This window comes from Ylistrum balloti, unplaced genomic scaffold, assembly GCF_031769215.1.
Source record: "Ylistrum balloti isolate Yb309-2 unplaced genomic scaffold, AGI_CSIRO_Ybal_v1 Utg369852, whole genome shotgun sequence".
Taxonomy (NCBI): Eukaryota; Metazoa; Mollusca; class Bivalvia; order Pectinida; family Pectinidae; genus Ylistrum; species Ylistrum balloti.
Window position 1 is genome coordinate 666,608 of NW_026782004.1, and position 17,048 is coordinate 683,655.

Consider the following 17,048-nt stretch of genomic DNA (forward strand, 5'->3'; position numbering starts at 1 on the left):
AATCAAGACCATAAGGTGACAGAGGAGCAGTGACCAATATGATTAATAACTCAGGTGACCAAAATAAAGTTGAGATGTACTTAGCAGCAGCAATCTTCAGGCTGTTGTTAATTATTTTCATAATACAATATTAAGGTACAATATGTTACACAATTATACACTATAGTTATAAAGGGGTGGTAAAAATTGCCTGGAGATGAAAACATGGCATGAAAATGTTTTCAAATTTTCAACTTTTACAATAGGTCTATATTTCATATGATTCATCAATACACAAAGTTCAACTATATTAGTGTATAAACAATGCACTTTAATTTTTTCTGTGACATGTATCATGGTATGAAATCTTCAGGGCAGACTGCAGACGAAAAGTGATTTGAGCAGATCATCTGATGCTGAAAACTGACGAATGTTGACGATTGTATGAAAATAAATTTAAAATCAATTAGGTTGCCTTAGAAAGTTTCTTTTCTATGGAAGTTCGGTAGAAGTCAAAGACTGCTCTGCTTGCCTCTCTGCATGTTTGTGAACACTGCTGGAACTGTTGAACAGTGAAACTCCCTGTGGTATACACTGTCAGGATGGAATGATCCTTGTTCTCAAACACGAAAGTCAGTATAGCAAGGCTGTTCTTTTCCTGCTTGGCTGTTGGGTCTAGGATAATACATTCTTCACTGTCTATGGCACAGGTTACTGCTGCAACTAAGAACTTCATAGCAACACTTGCATCTAACAGAGCTAAACAGCACGAATTGACACAACATGATAGCAGTGAACCAGAGTCCTGAATTTCCTGCACAACGATACTAATAGATGATCTGGGATGCAATGCTGCTAAAAGGAATGTCTCGCATGTATTCCTTAGCGTTCTTTCAAACATCTTTTCAGCACATCCAGGCAGTCCTGATTTTGGTTTATAAACAGTCTCTACTGTAGCCTTGTTAATAATTTCTTTGTTCATGCGCACCTCTCCAGGTCCATAAATAGCTGTAGTGATGGAGGTATCTCCCTGAAACATGGTCACGTCGCCATCAGGTCGTGACAACTGACCCAACTCGCACACCATGCTACGCAGGTGTAGATTGCTTTTATTGGTAATCTCCATAATAACCCTGCAAAAGAGAAAAGAAATCAGAACCAAAGATTTACCAAGTTTACCTCAAACCATTTGTAATTGTAGTAAATTTTAACTACATCAAAACTGAAAAGTGGTTGCTAAATTTAAAGAAATCCTTCTTGTAAAAATTACAATGATACAGTGTACAAACAGATCAATACAAATTCATCACTGTATACAACCATATCTATATATATACATCACTGTCTACAAACATATCAATATATATACATCACTGTATACAGGTGTACAACTATATCAATATATATACATCACTAAATATAACGAAATCAATATATATACATTACTGTATACAGGTGTACAACCACATCAGTACACACATGTACCTCTTAATATCGGCGTTCAACTGTATCAAATTGACATTTCGGTTCCTCTCTTGTATTCTCAATACAAATGCCTTTTTACTTATCTCACCTTACCGGAAACTCTAACGGGCACGTGGTTCTGCATATTCTGCACGCTAGATGGCGCTATTGTTCCTTAATTGATCAAGACGGAAATACTTCCGAGAACGAAAATAGTACATTATCATTAATGCTCAGAATTACATATTTCGACACGTGAAAGGAATAATATATTTATTTAATTTTAATGATAGGATATTCTGGTATGCACAGTGTACTGAGTTTATGTTATAATCAATCACAAAATCTGGCTGGTGGTCAGACAGTGACGTAATTGCGGAAGAATTTACCATCCGGTCTGGTCAGACGAGGTATAGGAGTGTTATTCATAAAGAACTACGGGAGCAACAAAAGATCTAGGTTGCTACTTATCAACTGACAGAAATTTAAACAACATACAGAAGAAAAATGTCGTACAGAGACAGAATGTTCGATTCATCGAGTCGGTCAGACAGAAAAGGGTAGGTATCTGATGGAAACAGAAAAATAGTCTTGATTTTTTATGACGCCATGTTGAATATTTTCATTAAGCCATCTTAATCCTTTTTTAGATATATATTGGATTGATAAATGCGACAATGTCAATCTGTTCATTGGCTGGAATTATCTCTTTACTTAGATTTAACAAAGTTGTTTAGTTTTCGTATTTTTCTCGTTGGTGAACGGAAATTTTGTTAAATCGGTGTTTCCTCTGACCTTGCGCTTGGGAGCGTGAAACCTCGTGACGTCGTGAAAGATATTTCATTGGATAGATAGTCCGTCGATACATAGATTTACGAACATTGTTGACATTTTAACCTTTAAGAAAGAATAATTTCGGTCTCGTTTAAGTGTTCATTTTCAGTTATTTAGATTGCATGGAACGAGATACACTAAAAGTTTTCGGTCATTTTTATTTGGGATGATCAGGTTCATCTGAAATCTTTTCGTTAGAGGAAGTGAACGAAACGAAAAGGTTTCAGTTTTGACTTGTTAGTAGTAATTTTCCTTGAAATCCTTTGTTACAAAACAAAATGTCGCGAATACATAACTGTTGTCACATTCAAAAGCAATTACTTCTATTAGAAAAAAAAACCAAATAATTCACATTGTTTTAAGGACTTTTAAGAAAGATTAAAGCTTCATAACTGTGGAACGCCAATTGCATCAATTAGATGGTCACTCAATTCAAGATTTGCGGGAAGTGGTCTGAATTGATAATCTTTTTTCTATAATTTTGAATATAATTCACTATAAATCCTGTCCTGAAACTTGCCAAACTTCATCAAACATTGTTAAATGTCACATTTCAGTTCAATCATATCTCCGCAAATTCAGATACTTGACTTCCTATAGATAAGCTTCAAGTACAACTTTACATGGCATGTGCTTGAGTCAACTTTAATGCAGTGTGAAATTTTTTTTCTTACCAATGCTATTCTGTCAAACATAACCCAATACAATTAAGAACTCTTGGCACTGTCTTAGTGTGTTATGAAGGCCGACGTGTGATATGAGTAAAATTGTCAATCTTGTTAAAGATATATTTCATGATTTATTATTTTTAAGAAGCTTATGAGTTATATTGTTTGTGTAGGTTTGGTGGCAGTTCAGGAAAATTGCCTGGTGGATTTCCATCTCGTTTTGGTCAGGGAGGCAGTAGTGGAGGTGGCCGCTTTGGAAGTGGAGGTAGAGGAGGTGGTGGTGGTGGAGGAGGATTTGGTGGTGGAATGCGTGGCAAACTGGACAAAAACAGTCAGCCTGGTCAAAACCTCCGGAAACCAAGATGGGAATCTGAAAGGCTAATACCATTTGAGAAGAACTTCTACCGTGAACACCCAAAAGCTGCTAACAGAGATCCTGTAAGTATGTGCAGCTGAAAATACATAGCTGGACTTGATAAGAGTTTCAATCCAATTTAGTATGGGAGGAGGAATTATATCTCGGAAAATATGATGCATCTGCTCCTTTTGAATTTATCTCCAGTTCCTCATACAATAATATAACTACCAAAATATTTGTAATATTGTGAAATATTTACATCAGAAATTCTATTTTAAGTCTCATTTTGCATGGATTCCACACCTTTTTTTGATACCCATTGACAAGAATTGATTTCACAAGCAAAAATAAATTTTAAGGTATCTACTTTGTTCATGTTATAAGATAAGGTGAATGGGTTAAGATTGAATAGATTGATAAAATTAATTTACTTTTCAGAAATGTACATTAATTTACATTTATAATAACATTTGAAAAATTACCACTCAGATTTAACATTTCATGTCATTAATGTTATGTCCAAATATATACTTAGAATGGCGAATGTTTCACCAATCTAATGTAAATTCTATTCTTGAGTAAAACATTGGTTTGCACATTCTTTTTCCGCAGAATGAAATTGCTGCATACTTTGATGCAAACAAGATCACCTTTAAAGGAAGCAACCCTCCAAAACCTGTTTTAACATTTGATGAAGCAGGATTTCCAGGCAAGTAAATCCTTTCTTGAATACAACTAAGGAATTCCAAAATATTTTGTTGCAAATAGGATAATATCAGTTATATGGTAAATTATTTTTACCTGGATGACTTTTCAAAATCACATTAAGTTTATTTTAGGCGGAAAAGTTGATCTTACAATATATTTATTTCACAGAGTATGTAATGGCATCATTCAGACGTCAAAGTTGGGGTTGTCCAACAGCCATTCAAGCAGCTGGCTGGCCCATTGCTTTGTCTGGAAGGGACTTCGTGGGAATTGCTCAAACAGGTTCTGGAAAAACTGCTGGTGTAAGTATGAACAGGTTTGACGAACCCTTATCCTGACAGATGGTATATGTATGATTTAGTAGTAACATGTAGTAACATGCATATCCCTGCTTCTGAATGTAGAAGGAATCGGCAAGAAAGCTTAAGATTAATTCTGATAGGTTGACCTATTTTCCCTTTTTAAATTATAATAAGTTTGACCTGTATATGCTTTGGTATCTTCAAAGATTTCATGTTTGCATCAGTAATGCTATCAGGGGGATGGCTGCTGTTACCGACGAGAGTAACAGTTACACATGCTTGGAAACACATCAATGATTTAGTAGTTCAGGTGAAAGTGAAAACATTTTTGAGAGATTGGGAATAAAGGATATACAAGATCCTAAAGGAGTTGTAAGTGAACACTTTCCTACAGCTTTTGTAATGTTATTTTTAATTCATCTTCATATTATTTTGGTTACAGTTCATCTGCCCAGCTACTGTACACATCATGGCTCAGCCTCATCTGCAACCACGTGATGGACCTATTGTAAGTGATTAAGAGTAACCTTGTTTTAGTACCTGAAGCAAAATTCATATGACATTTATTAAGAGGTCAGTTTTTTCATGGAGACAATAATCAAGTAAATTATGTCAGTCAAGTATATTGCTCTTATCAAATGTTTAAATAGAAAGAATTTCTAGTCAATATCGACTATGGAGGGTGAGGGTCTAAATGATACTCTGGTCTGCTGATTTTTCCAAGTGTATCATCTTTATCTAGTCTACAAAACTTTTTCATATCTTACAATCTAACAAGTAGTTTTGTAATATTGTAATTATCTAAACTACACATTTTTCATATTCTTTGAAATACCTGTAATTGTCCACCTATAAAGTTGTGCATGTTCACTGGATTTCAGGTGTTGGTATTGGTTCCTACTCGTGAGTTGGCCCAGCAGGTACAGGAAGTTGCCATTGAATTTGGTCAGAGCTCTAGAATAAGAAGTGTTTGTGTTTATGGTGGATCTCCGAAAGGCCCACAAATAAGGGACTTGGAAAGAGGTAAGTTAGTTCATAAGTGTTGAAGAAAATAAGGACTATCAATTTTGGTGTAAATATTTTTGTTTGTATTAAATTATTGTTGGCAGAAAACTGAGTTCATTGATTTGCATTCTCATTTTAAAGTTAAGAGAAGTTCACAATGACTGCAAATTCTTACAAGTATGCTCAGTTGATGTGTAGATGGCAAATTCCATCCGGGCCATTGAGTAATTAGTAGAAGCTTAAAGCATGTTTCACACTTGCTGTAAAGTAAAGTTTATACAAATACTTATTATACAATATGGAATTTAAAATCAGGAGACATGTCAGCTTATGATAATTAAATATTTTGCAGCATAAAATGTGAATTTGATTACAAAAGTATTACATGTGAAATCTATTCCAGGTGCTGAAATCTGCATTGCCACTCCAGGAAGACTCATTGATTTACTTGAAGCTGGAAAGACAACCTTGAAAAGAACCACATACTTAGTTCTTGATGAAGCAGACAGAATGTTGGACATGGGATTTGAGCCTCAGATCCGTAAAATTTTGGAGCAGATTCGTGTAAGTTATTTGTCAGTGAAGTTTTTCATTCTGTTGAGACATCATTTATGTATATTGTTCATGCATATAATTTTGCATCGGCTTGTGTTTTTAGCCTGATCGACAGACTCTTATGTGGAGTGCAACATGGCCAAAGGAAGTGAGGAAACTTGCTGAAGATTTCCTTAAGGAGTATGTACAACTCAACATTGGTGCTTTACAGTTGAGTGCCAATCACAACATTCTTCAGATCATTGATGTGTGCAATGACTCGGAAAAGGATTACAAGTAAGTAACTATTGTTTACTTGTGCAAATCTAAAACCTTTGTTAAAATTTGGATTTGAATTAATCATTCAGATTATCATGGTATTCTTGTGTTAGCAACTACATGTGATGCAGATTTTTATGGTCACAAAGAAATAATTTCTCTGCAATACCATTTATATTATGACATTACTGTAGTAATGATCTGTTGTAGGTTGCTGAAGTTGCTTGAGGAGATTATGCAAGAAAAGGAAAACAAGACACTAGTGTTTACAGAGACAAAGAGGAGAGCTGATGAATTGTCCCGTAAAATGAGGAGAGAAGGGTAAGCTATAGTAAAAAAAAAATCACACCCTGCTTAATTCAGTTAATATCTTGTCTTCTAAAATTTCCCCCTTCCACTTAAACGCATCATGTTTTTGGAAAGGGGAATATTTTCTGGAATTTACAAGATCTTGTTTTTGTTTAGAGAATGAGGAAAAAAGTGAAATTGATGAAAGATTAACTACTAAGAATCAGGATAATATTGGAACATTTCCTATATATTGGATGTTCCAATTTAATGGGACAATTTAGATTTTCTTTCAAAAAGAGGTATCTTTTCAAATTCTAGAAAATAATGTTTGGAATGCTTGAGCTATGATTTTTTATCAATAATTCTAAAAAAAGTTGCCCTTAATGGATAATCCTGTCTCCAAACCCAGATTTTTCAACAGCATGGAAACAAGCTAAAAAATTGAGTCATTTCGACTTTTCACCAGGAAAAAACTTATGTTCTTTTGACATGTAAAAATAGAAGTGTTTTTGTCGACATCAGATGTTTGATTTCTTCTTGCAGATGGCCAGTGATGTGTATTCATGGCGACAAGTCCCAGCCAGAGAGAGACTGGGTACTCAGTGGTATGTTATTTTATTTTATACCATGTTAATTTGAAAAAATTGAGTAATGTTGAAAAAAAAATGTAGGAATCCAGTTCTGTCAAGTAAATCTATAACATTACACTTATGATTCTCTTGTCCTTGATGTAAATATTGTCACAAGAATGAAGATATTTACATCAACTATGAAGCCCCACTCCATTAGGGCAATTTTTCTTTCACTCAACAAGCTTTGTGTCCCTTTTACAGAATTCAGGAATGGCCGCACACCAATTCTTATTGCCACAGATGTAGCATCCAGAGGTCTAGGTTTGTATACCTATAACAGATATCTCTCTTTAGTATTTTTGTTAAACCATTTTATCATATCATATCTTTATTCATTTTGTTTTGCCCCTTTTGTTTCCTGTAACAACTACCTTAAAATAAATATTTCTTTCAATCCTCATTCCATCATCGCTCTCTTATTTGAGTGCCATAGCATCTTAAAAATAATTTTCATTGTTCATTTTCATTCATGTTGTCTATTGGATATTGTATTAATGTGGTTCAAGATTCATTTTAGCAATATGAACATGGAAGCTGGACCGGCATGACAGATATATGTAGAGGCAAAGAGGGGGAGTAACTAATATCAATATGTAGTCTCTCGGGGCTCAGTTTTCATTATGGAAAAAAATGGGCCAGGTACTTGAAGGTGATGCAATAGGTTAATAGAACGTGGAACTGCCAGGAATTGTTGACAACAATTTTTGGCCCATGAATTCAAAACATAATTTCAAACAATGCTGCAAGAGCCAAGCCAGTTTGTACTTTGTTCATGATGGTAATCTGACATGTACTAAAGGTTCTCTCTGCTCAGCAGTGCAACACCAGAGACTTTGCTATATGGACTAATAAGATACGAGAGATTAAATGCTTCACTGATGGACATCCCTCTCGTCTCTCCCTCGCTGCATCAGAATTTTGTCATGTCGGATTTCAGCTCAGATAGCAAGTATTAACATAAAATACGAGTTGAAATGGAACTTTGCTTGGCATCCGAACTGACTACAGACTGCTTACCATGGAAATGTGCCTGAATTGTTTCGGGGGAATATATTAAGTGGATTATGATTGGGAAAAGTATGTTGTTTCGGAAAAAGAAATATTGCATACGAGTGAACAGGCAAGAGTACTTGTAGGTGAATTATGCACTCCAGTCCGAGCTTGAATCATGAACTGTCTGCACAACATGTCTTCTTACTGGCTCCTTGACTTTCCTTCATAATGGAAATAAGTAATGCAAGTCTGTTGACCATTGGTGGAAAATAATACCAAGGTAACTCCAGCATGGTGTCTAAAAGCAGGTGTAGGCGATTATCATTTCTAAAAAAAAAGTTGGTATATTGTTGATTTCTATTAAGTTTGTGTTCTTTCTCTTTAATGTTTATAAAATTGGAATTTCATGTGCACCATGCATATTGCTTTGCAAATTAGTTCAATGCTACCATACTTTTCTCTGTTTATTTGGTCGTATGTCTTGCTTAAATTGTGTATGGTTATTTTGATGTTTGAGAAAAAAAAATAATGTATTTCAAAGTTAAGCTATAATCATTAGAATGACATATTTTTAAAAGGCTTTCTTAATGTGACTATAGAATTAGTAAGTTAAATGCAATAAATTAAAGTTTATAAACATCTTTACATTATATATAAATGAATATAACATACTGTAAATAAGATATATAAACTGTGGAGCATTAGTGGGGATGTGTAGACATGAAAAGTCATGAGGAGATCACCACACTTCTGGAGTGCATTTGTTTAGAAGTCAGTCTCGGAGCAAAGTACCAGAAAAGCCATCGTAACTCTTTCAAGAGAGATGCATGCTCCCTCATGTGTGCACCTGATGATAGGATTGTGATTACCCTGGGGTTACAGGTAGAGCTTCAGCTGTCTTAAGGTAAGTCTTGTCAAGGTAAGTCAGCTTTATTTGAAAGGTGACCCAGGGCTAATTATGCTATATTTAGATCATTTCTGTCACAATAGGCAAGCTATTGGGAGTATGCATTTGATGGTTTTCAACTTCATAGAAAGAATACTGATGGTTCTGTAGTGTTTTCAGAAGGATGAACAGATGATTTTCCAGCGAAATGTTGTTTTGGTTTCAGATACTTGTGAATAAGTCTTTAAAAGATTTATCCAATCTCTTACACCTTGTTCTGTTCTTCTTCCCTTGTTGCTTTTGTGTGTTGATTATGACACATTGCAACTTAAAACAGATGTGGAAGACATTAAGTTTGTCATAAACTTTGACTACCCCTCAAGCTCTGAGGACTATGTACATAGAATTGGGCGTACTGCCAGAGCAGGCAACACAGGAACTGCATACACATTCTTCACCCCAGACAATGTCAAACAAGCCAATGACCTTGTCAATGTACTGCGAGAAGCCAACCAAGTCATCAATCCTAAACTCCTTCAATTGGCAGAGAACTCCAGATTTGGATACAAAGGTATAAAACTAAAACTGTTCAACCTCATAACAGTTACTGAGAAACTACACTAAGCTGAATGATGTAGGGAGTTTTTAATTTTGTCGATAGGTCTTGTTAACATATAAAGTACTCCTGGTCCAATATTTTCAAAACGTTTCTTGCCTCAACACAAAAAGGATGTACAGAGTTTGAAATAAGTATACTTTAGATATATATGGAAAAAAATGTTTTAAAACTATTCATTTAAAGGAATATTGTACTGTTATATAAGTTTATGGTTGTATTTGCAGGTCGCAGTAGGGCACGAGGACGAGATGATAGAGGTGGTCGATTTGGGAATCGTGATTCATTTGGCTCAAGAGATAGAGGATCGTCTCGTGGAGGACGGGGTGGATATGGAGGAAGCAGGGGTGGTTATAGTGATGGTGGTGGCTCCAATTTCAACAGAGATAGGCCTAGTGGGAATTCTGCTGGTGGAGGTAGCAGGTTCTCAAGTCAGGGGGCCTCAAGGTTTGGGGGGGCTAATAATAGTTCAAACAATAACACCTACAACAGCAATACCTCTAAAAGCTATGGACAAGGAAGCAACAACAATTATGGCAGTCAAAATTCCATCAATGGTGGAAGTTTTGGAGGTCAGCAACATCATCAGCAGCAACAACCTCAACAGAATGGATATGCTAACAGCAATGGAGTAAGCAACACTGGTGGTAAACCCAAGGACTTGCAAAATATGGCTTACATGTATAGTCAATGGATGCAGCAATCTCAAAAACCTAACCAACCCCCTCTCCCCAGTGGCAATCCACCACCACCACCCAAGTTCCCTCCCCCACCTCCCCCATCTATGTGATGATAAAAAATTATAGGATTCAGGAAAAAATATGGTGCAAGTGGAATTTTATTTATTGTTAAATTTACTTTTAGTTCCACTAGCTGTCGACGTAGTGTTCCATGGTGGTGAAGTCAGTTGGTCGATATTGTATGCATGGAAGGAGGTGTGCAAGTGTTTTTGAATGAGTGTTGTGTGTATGCGTGAATGCTTGGTAGTGTCATATAAAGTGAACATTTCATCTGTCGGCGTCAGGTTCATCATTTACTGACCATGGTTGAAGATATTTCTGAGGAGAGACCAGTTGTTAATGATGCACTCTATTTTTGAGTCATCTATCAGATATATTTTCCCAAATTAAAGAGCATCGTTGAACAAGGTACTTATTCAAAGGATATTTAACTGTCTCTCCACAAAATCTTCAAGTGAAATCCAGAAGTTATTGGACAGTTGATATTTGGTATTTTACAATCTTTTTACAATGCTTGAATTTTTTTCAGGGAACAATTTTTTTAATATCATTGGATAATCTCTTCCGTGTTTGGAGAGTAAAAAATGATGGGATCACAGGGATGCCACAATTTCTTGGAAGGGAGGTGGGGATGTTGGTAGACCAATTTTTGGACAGGATGGGGTTTTTCAATTTTAGTCATTCAATAACATTTTACGTATTTGGTTCTCATCAGGCATGAGTAAATGTTGCTCGATGTTCTTTTCAAATTAAATTTCAGTATCTGAATTTGACTTTTGTTGTTTCTACAATTCCTTTAGTTTACAACTTCCCCTGACTGATCATCGATGTTTTTAAACACATCATTAATGTTGAGGTAACGAGTACCTGGGGTCAGGATTAATATATGAATAAACCACTTTCGGACAGACTACTTTTTAAGTTACCAGTAGTTGATGAGGCATAGTTTTCAAGGAAAGCAGTTTTTCAATGAACTTCTTGTTTCATTGACCATTTAATAGTGTGAAGATGACATTAAATCTTTTTTCCTCTCTCTCTCTCTCTCAAATTCTCACTCCAGGCACTCGTTGAAATAACATGGATAAGGACTTGCCTTATGCAGTATGAAAGAGGGTTGTGGAATTTCAACTCCCTACAGTGCAACATAAAAAATAGTTTCACGACCCAGAAAAGTTAATATACGTTTCTTCAGTTGGATATGTTACAAGAAAGGGTAAGTTCTTAAAATGTATTTTTAAATTAGAAATTTCTGGAGAAGTGCTGGATGGATCTTTCTCTAATTGTATATGTAGATTCCCTTGGTACCTAGTTTTGCTCGTATAATTTTAGGACTGGTCAGAGAAACGAAATGGCTGACAGACGGACATCTTGGATTTTGACTTTTGAAAGTTTGTTATATCTATTTCTCGAGAACTACAGCATAAATATTTCTAAAATTTCATGTTAATGCTTGATCCCTAATTGTGCCTGTTCGATTTTCGTACTGATCAGAAAAACAAAATGGTCAACAAGCGGTCATCTCGGATTTTGACGTCGAAAGTTTGATCACCATTTCTTGAGAACTACTCGATAGATCTTTCTCAGATTTCTTTCATATGTTCCTTGTGCCTGCTTGAGTTTAGTAATGATCAGAAAAACCAACTGATAGACAGGCAGCCATCTTGGATTTAATCTAGTAAATATTGTTATTGTTTGGGTTCTTAAAAGAAGCACTGAATGGATATCTGCCAAATTTCATACGTATGTTCTCTTTGGTCGTTCCTTGTGCTCGTTGATTTTGGGACTGATCAGAAGAAACAAAATGGTTTCCAGGTGGCCAGTTTGGATAAAGGTAAAAATTATTGCTATTTCTGCATAGGAATGTTCAAATGTCTTATCAGTATAAACAAAAGGGAAAAGATCCCACTTACAAAGAGCGTATAAAGATCAAACAATGGTGGGCGCTAAGATCCCTCTTTGATCTCTTGTAGTTAAGTATGTTTTCCATCGGCTTGTATACACAATTACTAAACTTGGACCCCAAAACAGTGCTTAATGTTCAAAAGTCAATAAATTTAACCGAAATGAAAATTGACAGCTCCACAAAATTCTTTTAAATACATGCTTATTTTAGATAAGTATATGCTATTTAACAAGTTAAAAAGGTTTATAAACCGTTAAGCATTAATAATGACTAGTACCTACGAAAGCAAACGACAGGTCTTGTGGGCCATTACTAATATCTATGTTTGATCTGTTTTAAAACAATTTCAATTATAATCTGATGAACCTACGTCTTAATATTTTGAAAAGCATAATCTAATCGGTCTCTGGGATTATTGTTGATTTCATATTTAATTGCATGGTGTCCATTTTCTACAATAAGTCATTGTAGGACGTGTTTCCTGTTCAAACTGAGCTTAATTGGAAGTGCTTTATTTAGAACAGCAAACGCACGACTGAAATCTCGTAATTCGGCAAATAAACAAATTAACAATCAACGGCTAATTCATTGAAACGGGCGAAAAATCATGGTATATATATATAAGTATACGTACCATTACTCACGAGATCTCGACTGCATATTGGAAATATTTTGATTAAAGTTCTTGATATCTGCATACATATAAAAAAAAAATGATCTAAATAAGCGCCCCGACTGGTCATGTATTATTAACCTATGAGGTGTAACCATGCGAAGTATAGATATAATGTTCCATAGGATCCTATGTCCAGTATGGTATATCGGACATTCTATATGTAAAATGGCGATTATACTATGAAGACGGGGCGTAGCTTCCATAGAAAGAAAAAGCCTGGGCTTACACATAAAAGATCCGTGCATAGAGTATGTCGGACAAAATTACAAAACTAAGGTAGCAAATACATATCAGGGGTTGAAGTTTGTTGTTAGATAAAAAAAACTGTCTCAGAAAACTAAAAACATCTTTGAAATCATGAAATTCGTGACCCCTTGCCTGGGCTTACATATTTCTGCTTGGCTAGCTACGCCCCAGGAAGATAGCTGGAATTATATATGTGAATTTCATATCTATAAATCCTGCTATTTTAGTTTATTATGATAGCTATATTTCACATACATAACGCCCGTTTCCGTAGATTAATTACGTAACGCTAGCCCAATATCGTCAGGGTTTATTCCACCGCTCCTACCATTGTACCGATCGCAGTGAACGAACAAGTCATGTTATAGTAATATTAATACTGTTTTTAATTTATTTAAACTGTCATTTTCCCTTTCGTGTTTTTATAAAGCATTACAATCCCATAACAGTAAGTCACCTTTAAGAGGCCAAACACATTTTCTTCATCATATCAGTTACAAAGATTTCAAAACGCCAATCATTTTCATCGTCCGTCGTCATTAGCAGTCCGTAAACTTCGTGCACTCAATACCAAACAATATCAGAAACGATTATACTTACACTGGAATGTACAAAGGAAGCAAAGATATATATGTATAATACAATATTATACATATATATCTTTGCTTCCTTTGTACATTCCAGTGTAAGTATAATCGTTTCTGATATTGTTTGGTATTGAGTGCACGAATCTCGGTCCACTCCAGCCATACATCTGTTAAACTTGGTACTGCTTCCAAGTTACGAAGCTCTCCGTATAGAAATCAGGTCTGTTTTATTTCCATGTCATTCGATTACCGATCGCAGTGAACGAACAAGTCATGTTATAGTAATATTAATACTGTTTTTAATTTATTTAAACTGTCATTTTCCCTTTCGTGTTTTTATAAAGCATTACAATCCCATAACAGTAAGTCACCTTTAAGAGGCCAAACACATTTTCTTCATCATATCAGTTACAAAGATTTCAAAACGCCAATCATTTTCATCGTCCGTCGTCATTAGCAGTCCGTAAACTTTGCGTATGAAACCCTTGTGCTTAACGCGTGGGCGGATTTAACCAAAAAATCATTCGGGATGAGGGAATTATTTAGTTAAATTCAGAATGTTGATTTGAACCCTAAGGACATAGGGACGGTGCTCCAGAAGGGGAAATTAGACAAAAACACTTCACCTTCTTGCTTCAAAACACTACTATGCCTGGGTAGATTTCAACCATGAAACATTCTTCAGGGTTCACGCCAGCGGTCGCCAATGTTGTATTTTGCGATTTAAACAAAATGGCGATAAATATTGAGTTAAGCGATGATTTTGTAAAAAAAAAATCTTGAAAGTGTGCCAGTAGTTTAATCATTTATATAATACAGGTGATACTGGTCATCAGACTGTCTTCTCCGGGCGAATTCACAGCCCAATTAAATAATTAGTGTAACGCCACGACTAGAAATCACCTCTAAACAGCAGGTTCCCGACGAACAGTGTGTACAGATAGTAGACAATAGAACTCTAACAAGTAGTCCAAAGACATATGGGACAGAACAGAAATGATTAAAAAGATTTTTGAAAATCAACCTACCTTGTATGGTAATTAGTACATTTAACAAACAATGGGTTTAGATTTTTTTTATATCCGTTAGTTTCAAAGGAAAATAGCGAGTTGTGTTCCGTTCAAATAAAAAACAAGGAGAAAATTTATCACCATTTTTATTCTCAATTTATCTTAATGATCTGGAAGATTTTCTTGCAGAAAATAATGTTAATTGTCTTCAAACAATAGAAACTTTGGGTGAAAACATTGAAATGTATTTAAGATTGTTTATTCTTCTGTATGCAGACGACACTATTATTATGTCTGAAACAGCGGAAGGACTTCAATCTGCTCTTAATACTTTTGAAGTATATTGTAATACCTGGAAGCTTAATGTTAATACTAACAAAACCAAAATTGTTATATTTGCAAAGAGAAAAGGTCGCACAGCCTTCCACTTTACATTGTGTAATGACGAAATTGAAATTCTTGATGAATTTCCTTATTTGGGTGTTTTAATTAATTACAACGGAAGTTACTTTAAAGCTAAATGTAAATTAATGGAACAGTCAATGTTTGCTGTTTATAAGAAATATTCAGCTTCCAGTAGCCCTTCAGTTGAAGATTTTTGACTCACTTGTGTTGCCTATACTTTTGTATTCAGTAGAAGTTTGGGGTTTTGAAAATTTAAGTGTCATTGAAAAACTTCATTTACAATTTTGCAAACGTATTTTAGGTATTAGAGGAAGTACACCAAATTTTATGATTTATGGTGAATTGGGGAGATTCCCTTTACTTATTGAAGCTAAAAGCAGAGTTATTATGTTTTGCTATAAATTAATTACCTGTAATAACTTGTCAAGTATCATGTATAACTTAATGTACAATCTACATATTAATGGCAATATGGATTTCAAGTGGTTGAAAAATGTACAAAATACTTTTATAGAAACTGGTTGAAACTTTATCTGGGACTTCCAGAAAATATGTACATTTAATGGAAATTATTTAAAACTTGTCATTAAGCAAAGACTACAAGACCAGTTCATACAAAAATGGTTCAGTGATGTAATTAATTCCTCTCGAGGAAATACCTATTGTATAATGAAAAGTAATTTTGAATTAGAAAAAAATCTTTTGAGACTTAAACCTAGAGAAAGACAAATTATCGTTAAATTTAGAACTTCAAATATGCGTTTACCTATAGAAACAGGAAGATGGATCGGAATACCGAAGGAGAACAGAGTTTGTAATCTTTGCTCAAATGAAATTGGCGATGAATACCACTATCTTTTTAGATGCGATCTTGAATCAGTGAAGAGAATAAGAGATCAATTTATTCCACATTACTATTCTACTTATCCTAGTATTACTAAAATGCATGGACTTTTTTCTGTATGTAATGTTAAAGTTTTATCAAATCTCAGTAAATTTCTAGAAAAGCTTGATAATCTATTGAATCTACATAGCTAAAATATCATTATGTATGGAACTGTGTACCGCCATGCCATGAATGTTTTTATTGTAACCTGACCTCTTGTAACATACTTTGTATGTCTGAGAGTACCAATAAAATCTAAATCTAAATCTTCAAATAAGATCTCTTCATAGATGAATGCCACTGCAATAAATACAACTAATTTGAGTAAGGAGTGCAGTAACACTTACTAGAAATCTAGATTTTACAGTTATAATGCAGTCATTTAATAGATATTGTCCCCTGTCTCCGCCTAAATCGTAATGATTGACTAACAGGAAGTTAATAAATCGGACTAGTTTTATCAAAACGTAGAGCATCAAAATTTGATTTAACCTGTTATTGGACCCATGCCAAATTTTCAAAGGAAAAAAAAAATAATAGAAAGGAAGTTCAGGCTTCTGAGCTTGAAAATTAGGACAATTTCAAAGCTTTAAGCAAATATTTTAGTGTAGTATTTGTACATTGAAACCATGTCTTCATCATGTGTGATATTGTACCTTCCTGTTAGCTAAACTTAAAAAGTTAAACAGAAATAAGAAACAAAGTGTCTTTGGTTGCAAATGCAAAGCTTTTCATTTATCAGACTTAAAGCATTCCACAAAATATATATGCAAGGTAATATTTTCTATGATAACTTGGAAGGCAAACAGTGGCTATATCATCACTGGGCTCAATTCAGAAAATATGTTTGGCACAAAATCTTGAAATAACATGTTTCTAATGAATGACATCTTGTTCATCACAAATTTCTTAAATATAAACTTCATAATTCATTTCAAGTTGTATGTTACATATCCAACAAACTTAAAGTGTACCCTGAGTGAAAACAGAAATGAATACCGTATTATTGGTTATGATTCAAAAACAAAAATGTTGCAAACTGCATC

At 34.7% G+C, this 17,048-nt stretch overlaps 2 protein-coding genes across 2 annotated transcripts; one reads left to right on the forward strand and one right to left on the reverse strand.

Moving 5' to 3' along the window:
- Window positions 1-311: 311 nt before the first annotated feature.
- Window positions 312-1,536, reverse strand: LOC132545718 (exosome complex component RRP46-like). Its single transcript, XM_060209409.1, has 2 exons — window positions 1,465-1,536; window positions 312-1,112 (listed from the first exon to the last, which is right to left on the reverse strand). The coding sequence occupies exon 2, from the start codon at window positions 1,103-1,105 to the stop codon at window positions 446-448; it is 660 nt and encodes a 219-aa protein (XP_060065392.1). The 5' UTR covers window positions 1,106-1,112; window positions 1,465-1,536; the 3' UTR covers window positions 312-445.
- Window positions 1,537-1,834: 298 nt separating this feature from the next.
- LOC132545672 (uncharacterized) lies at window positions 1,835-11,057 on the forward strand. The gene is made up of 13 exons (XM_060209355.1): window positions 1,835-2,003; window positions 3,119-3,383; window positions 3,916-4,012; window positions 4,180-4,313; window positions 4,756-4,821; window positions 5,195-5,336; window positions 5,722-5,882; window positions 5,977-6,149; window positions 6,342-6,452; window positions 6,966-7,027; window positions 7,256-7,315; window positions 9,271-9,504; window positions 9,777-11,057. Exons 1-13 carry the CDS (start codon window positions 1,951-1,953, stop codon window positions 10,337-10,339), a joined length of 2,121 nt encoding a protein of 706 aa, XP_060065338.1. The 5' UTR covers window positions 1,835-1,950; the 3' UTR covers window positions 10,340-11,057.
- The last annotated feature ends 5,991 nt before the right edge of the window (window positions 11,058-17,048 follow it).

Coding starts and splice junctions, on each gene's coding strand:
- LOC132545718 (XM_060209409.1), bottom strand. CDS start 1,105: ATGGAGATTACCAATAAAAGCAATCTACACCTGCGTAGCATGGTGTGC.
- LOC132545672 (XM_060209355.1), top strand. CDS start 1,951: ATGTCGTACAGAGACAGAATGTTCGATTCATCGAGTCGGTCAGACAGA. Junction 4,314..4,755: donor GTTCTGGAAAAACTGCTGGT/GTAAGTATGAAC, acceptor TTTTGGTTACAG/TTCATCTGCCCAGCTACTGT. Junction 5,337..5,721: donor AATAAGGGACTTGGAAAGAG/GTAAGTTAGTTC, acceptor AATCTATTCCAG/GTGCTGAAATCTGCATTGCC.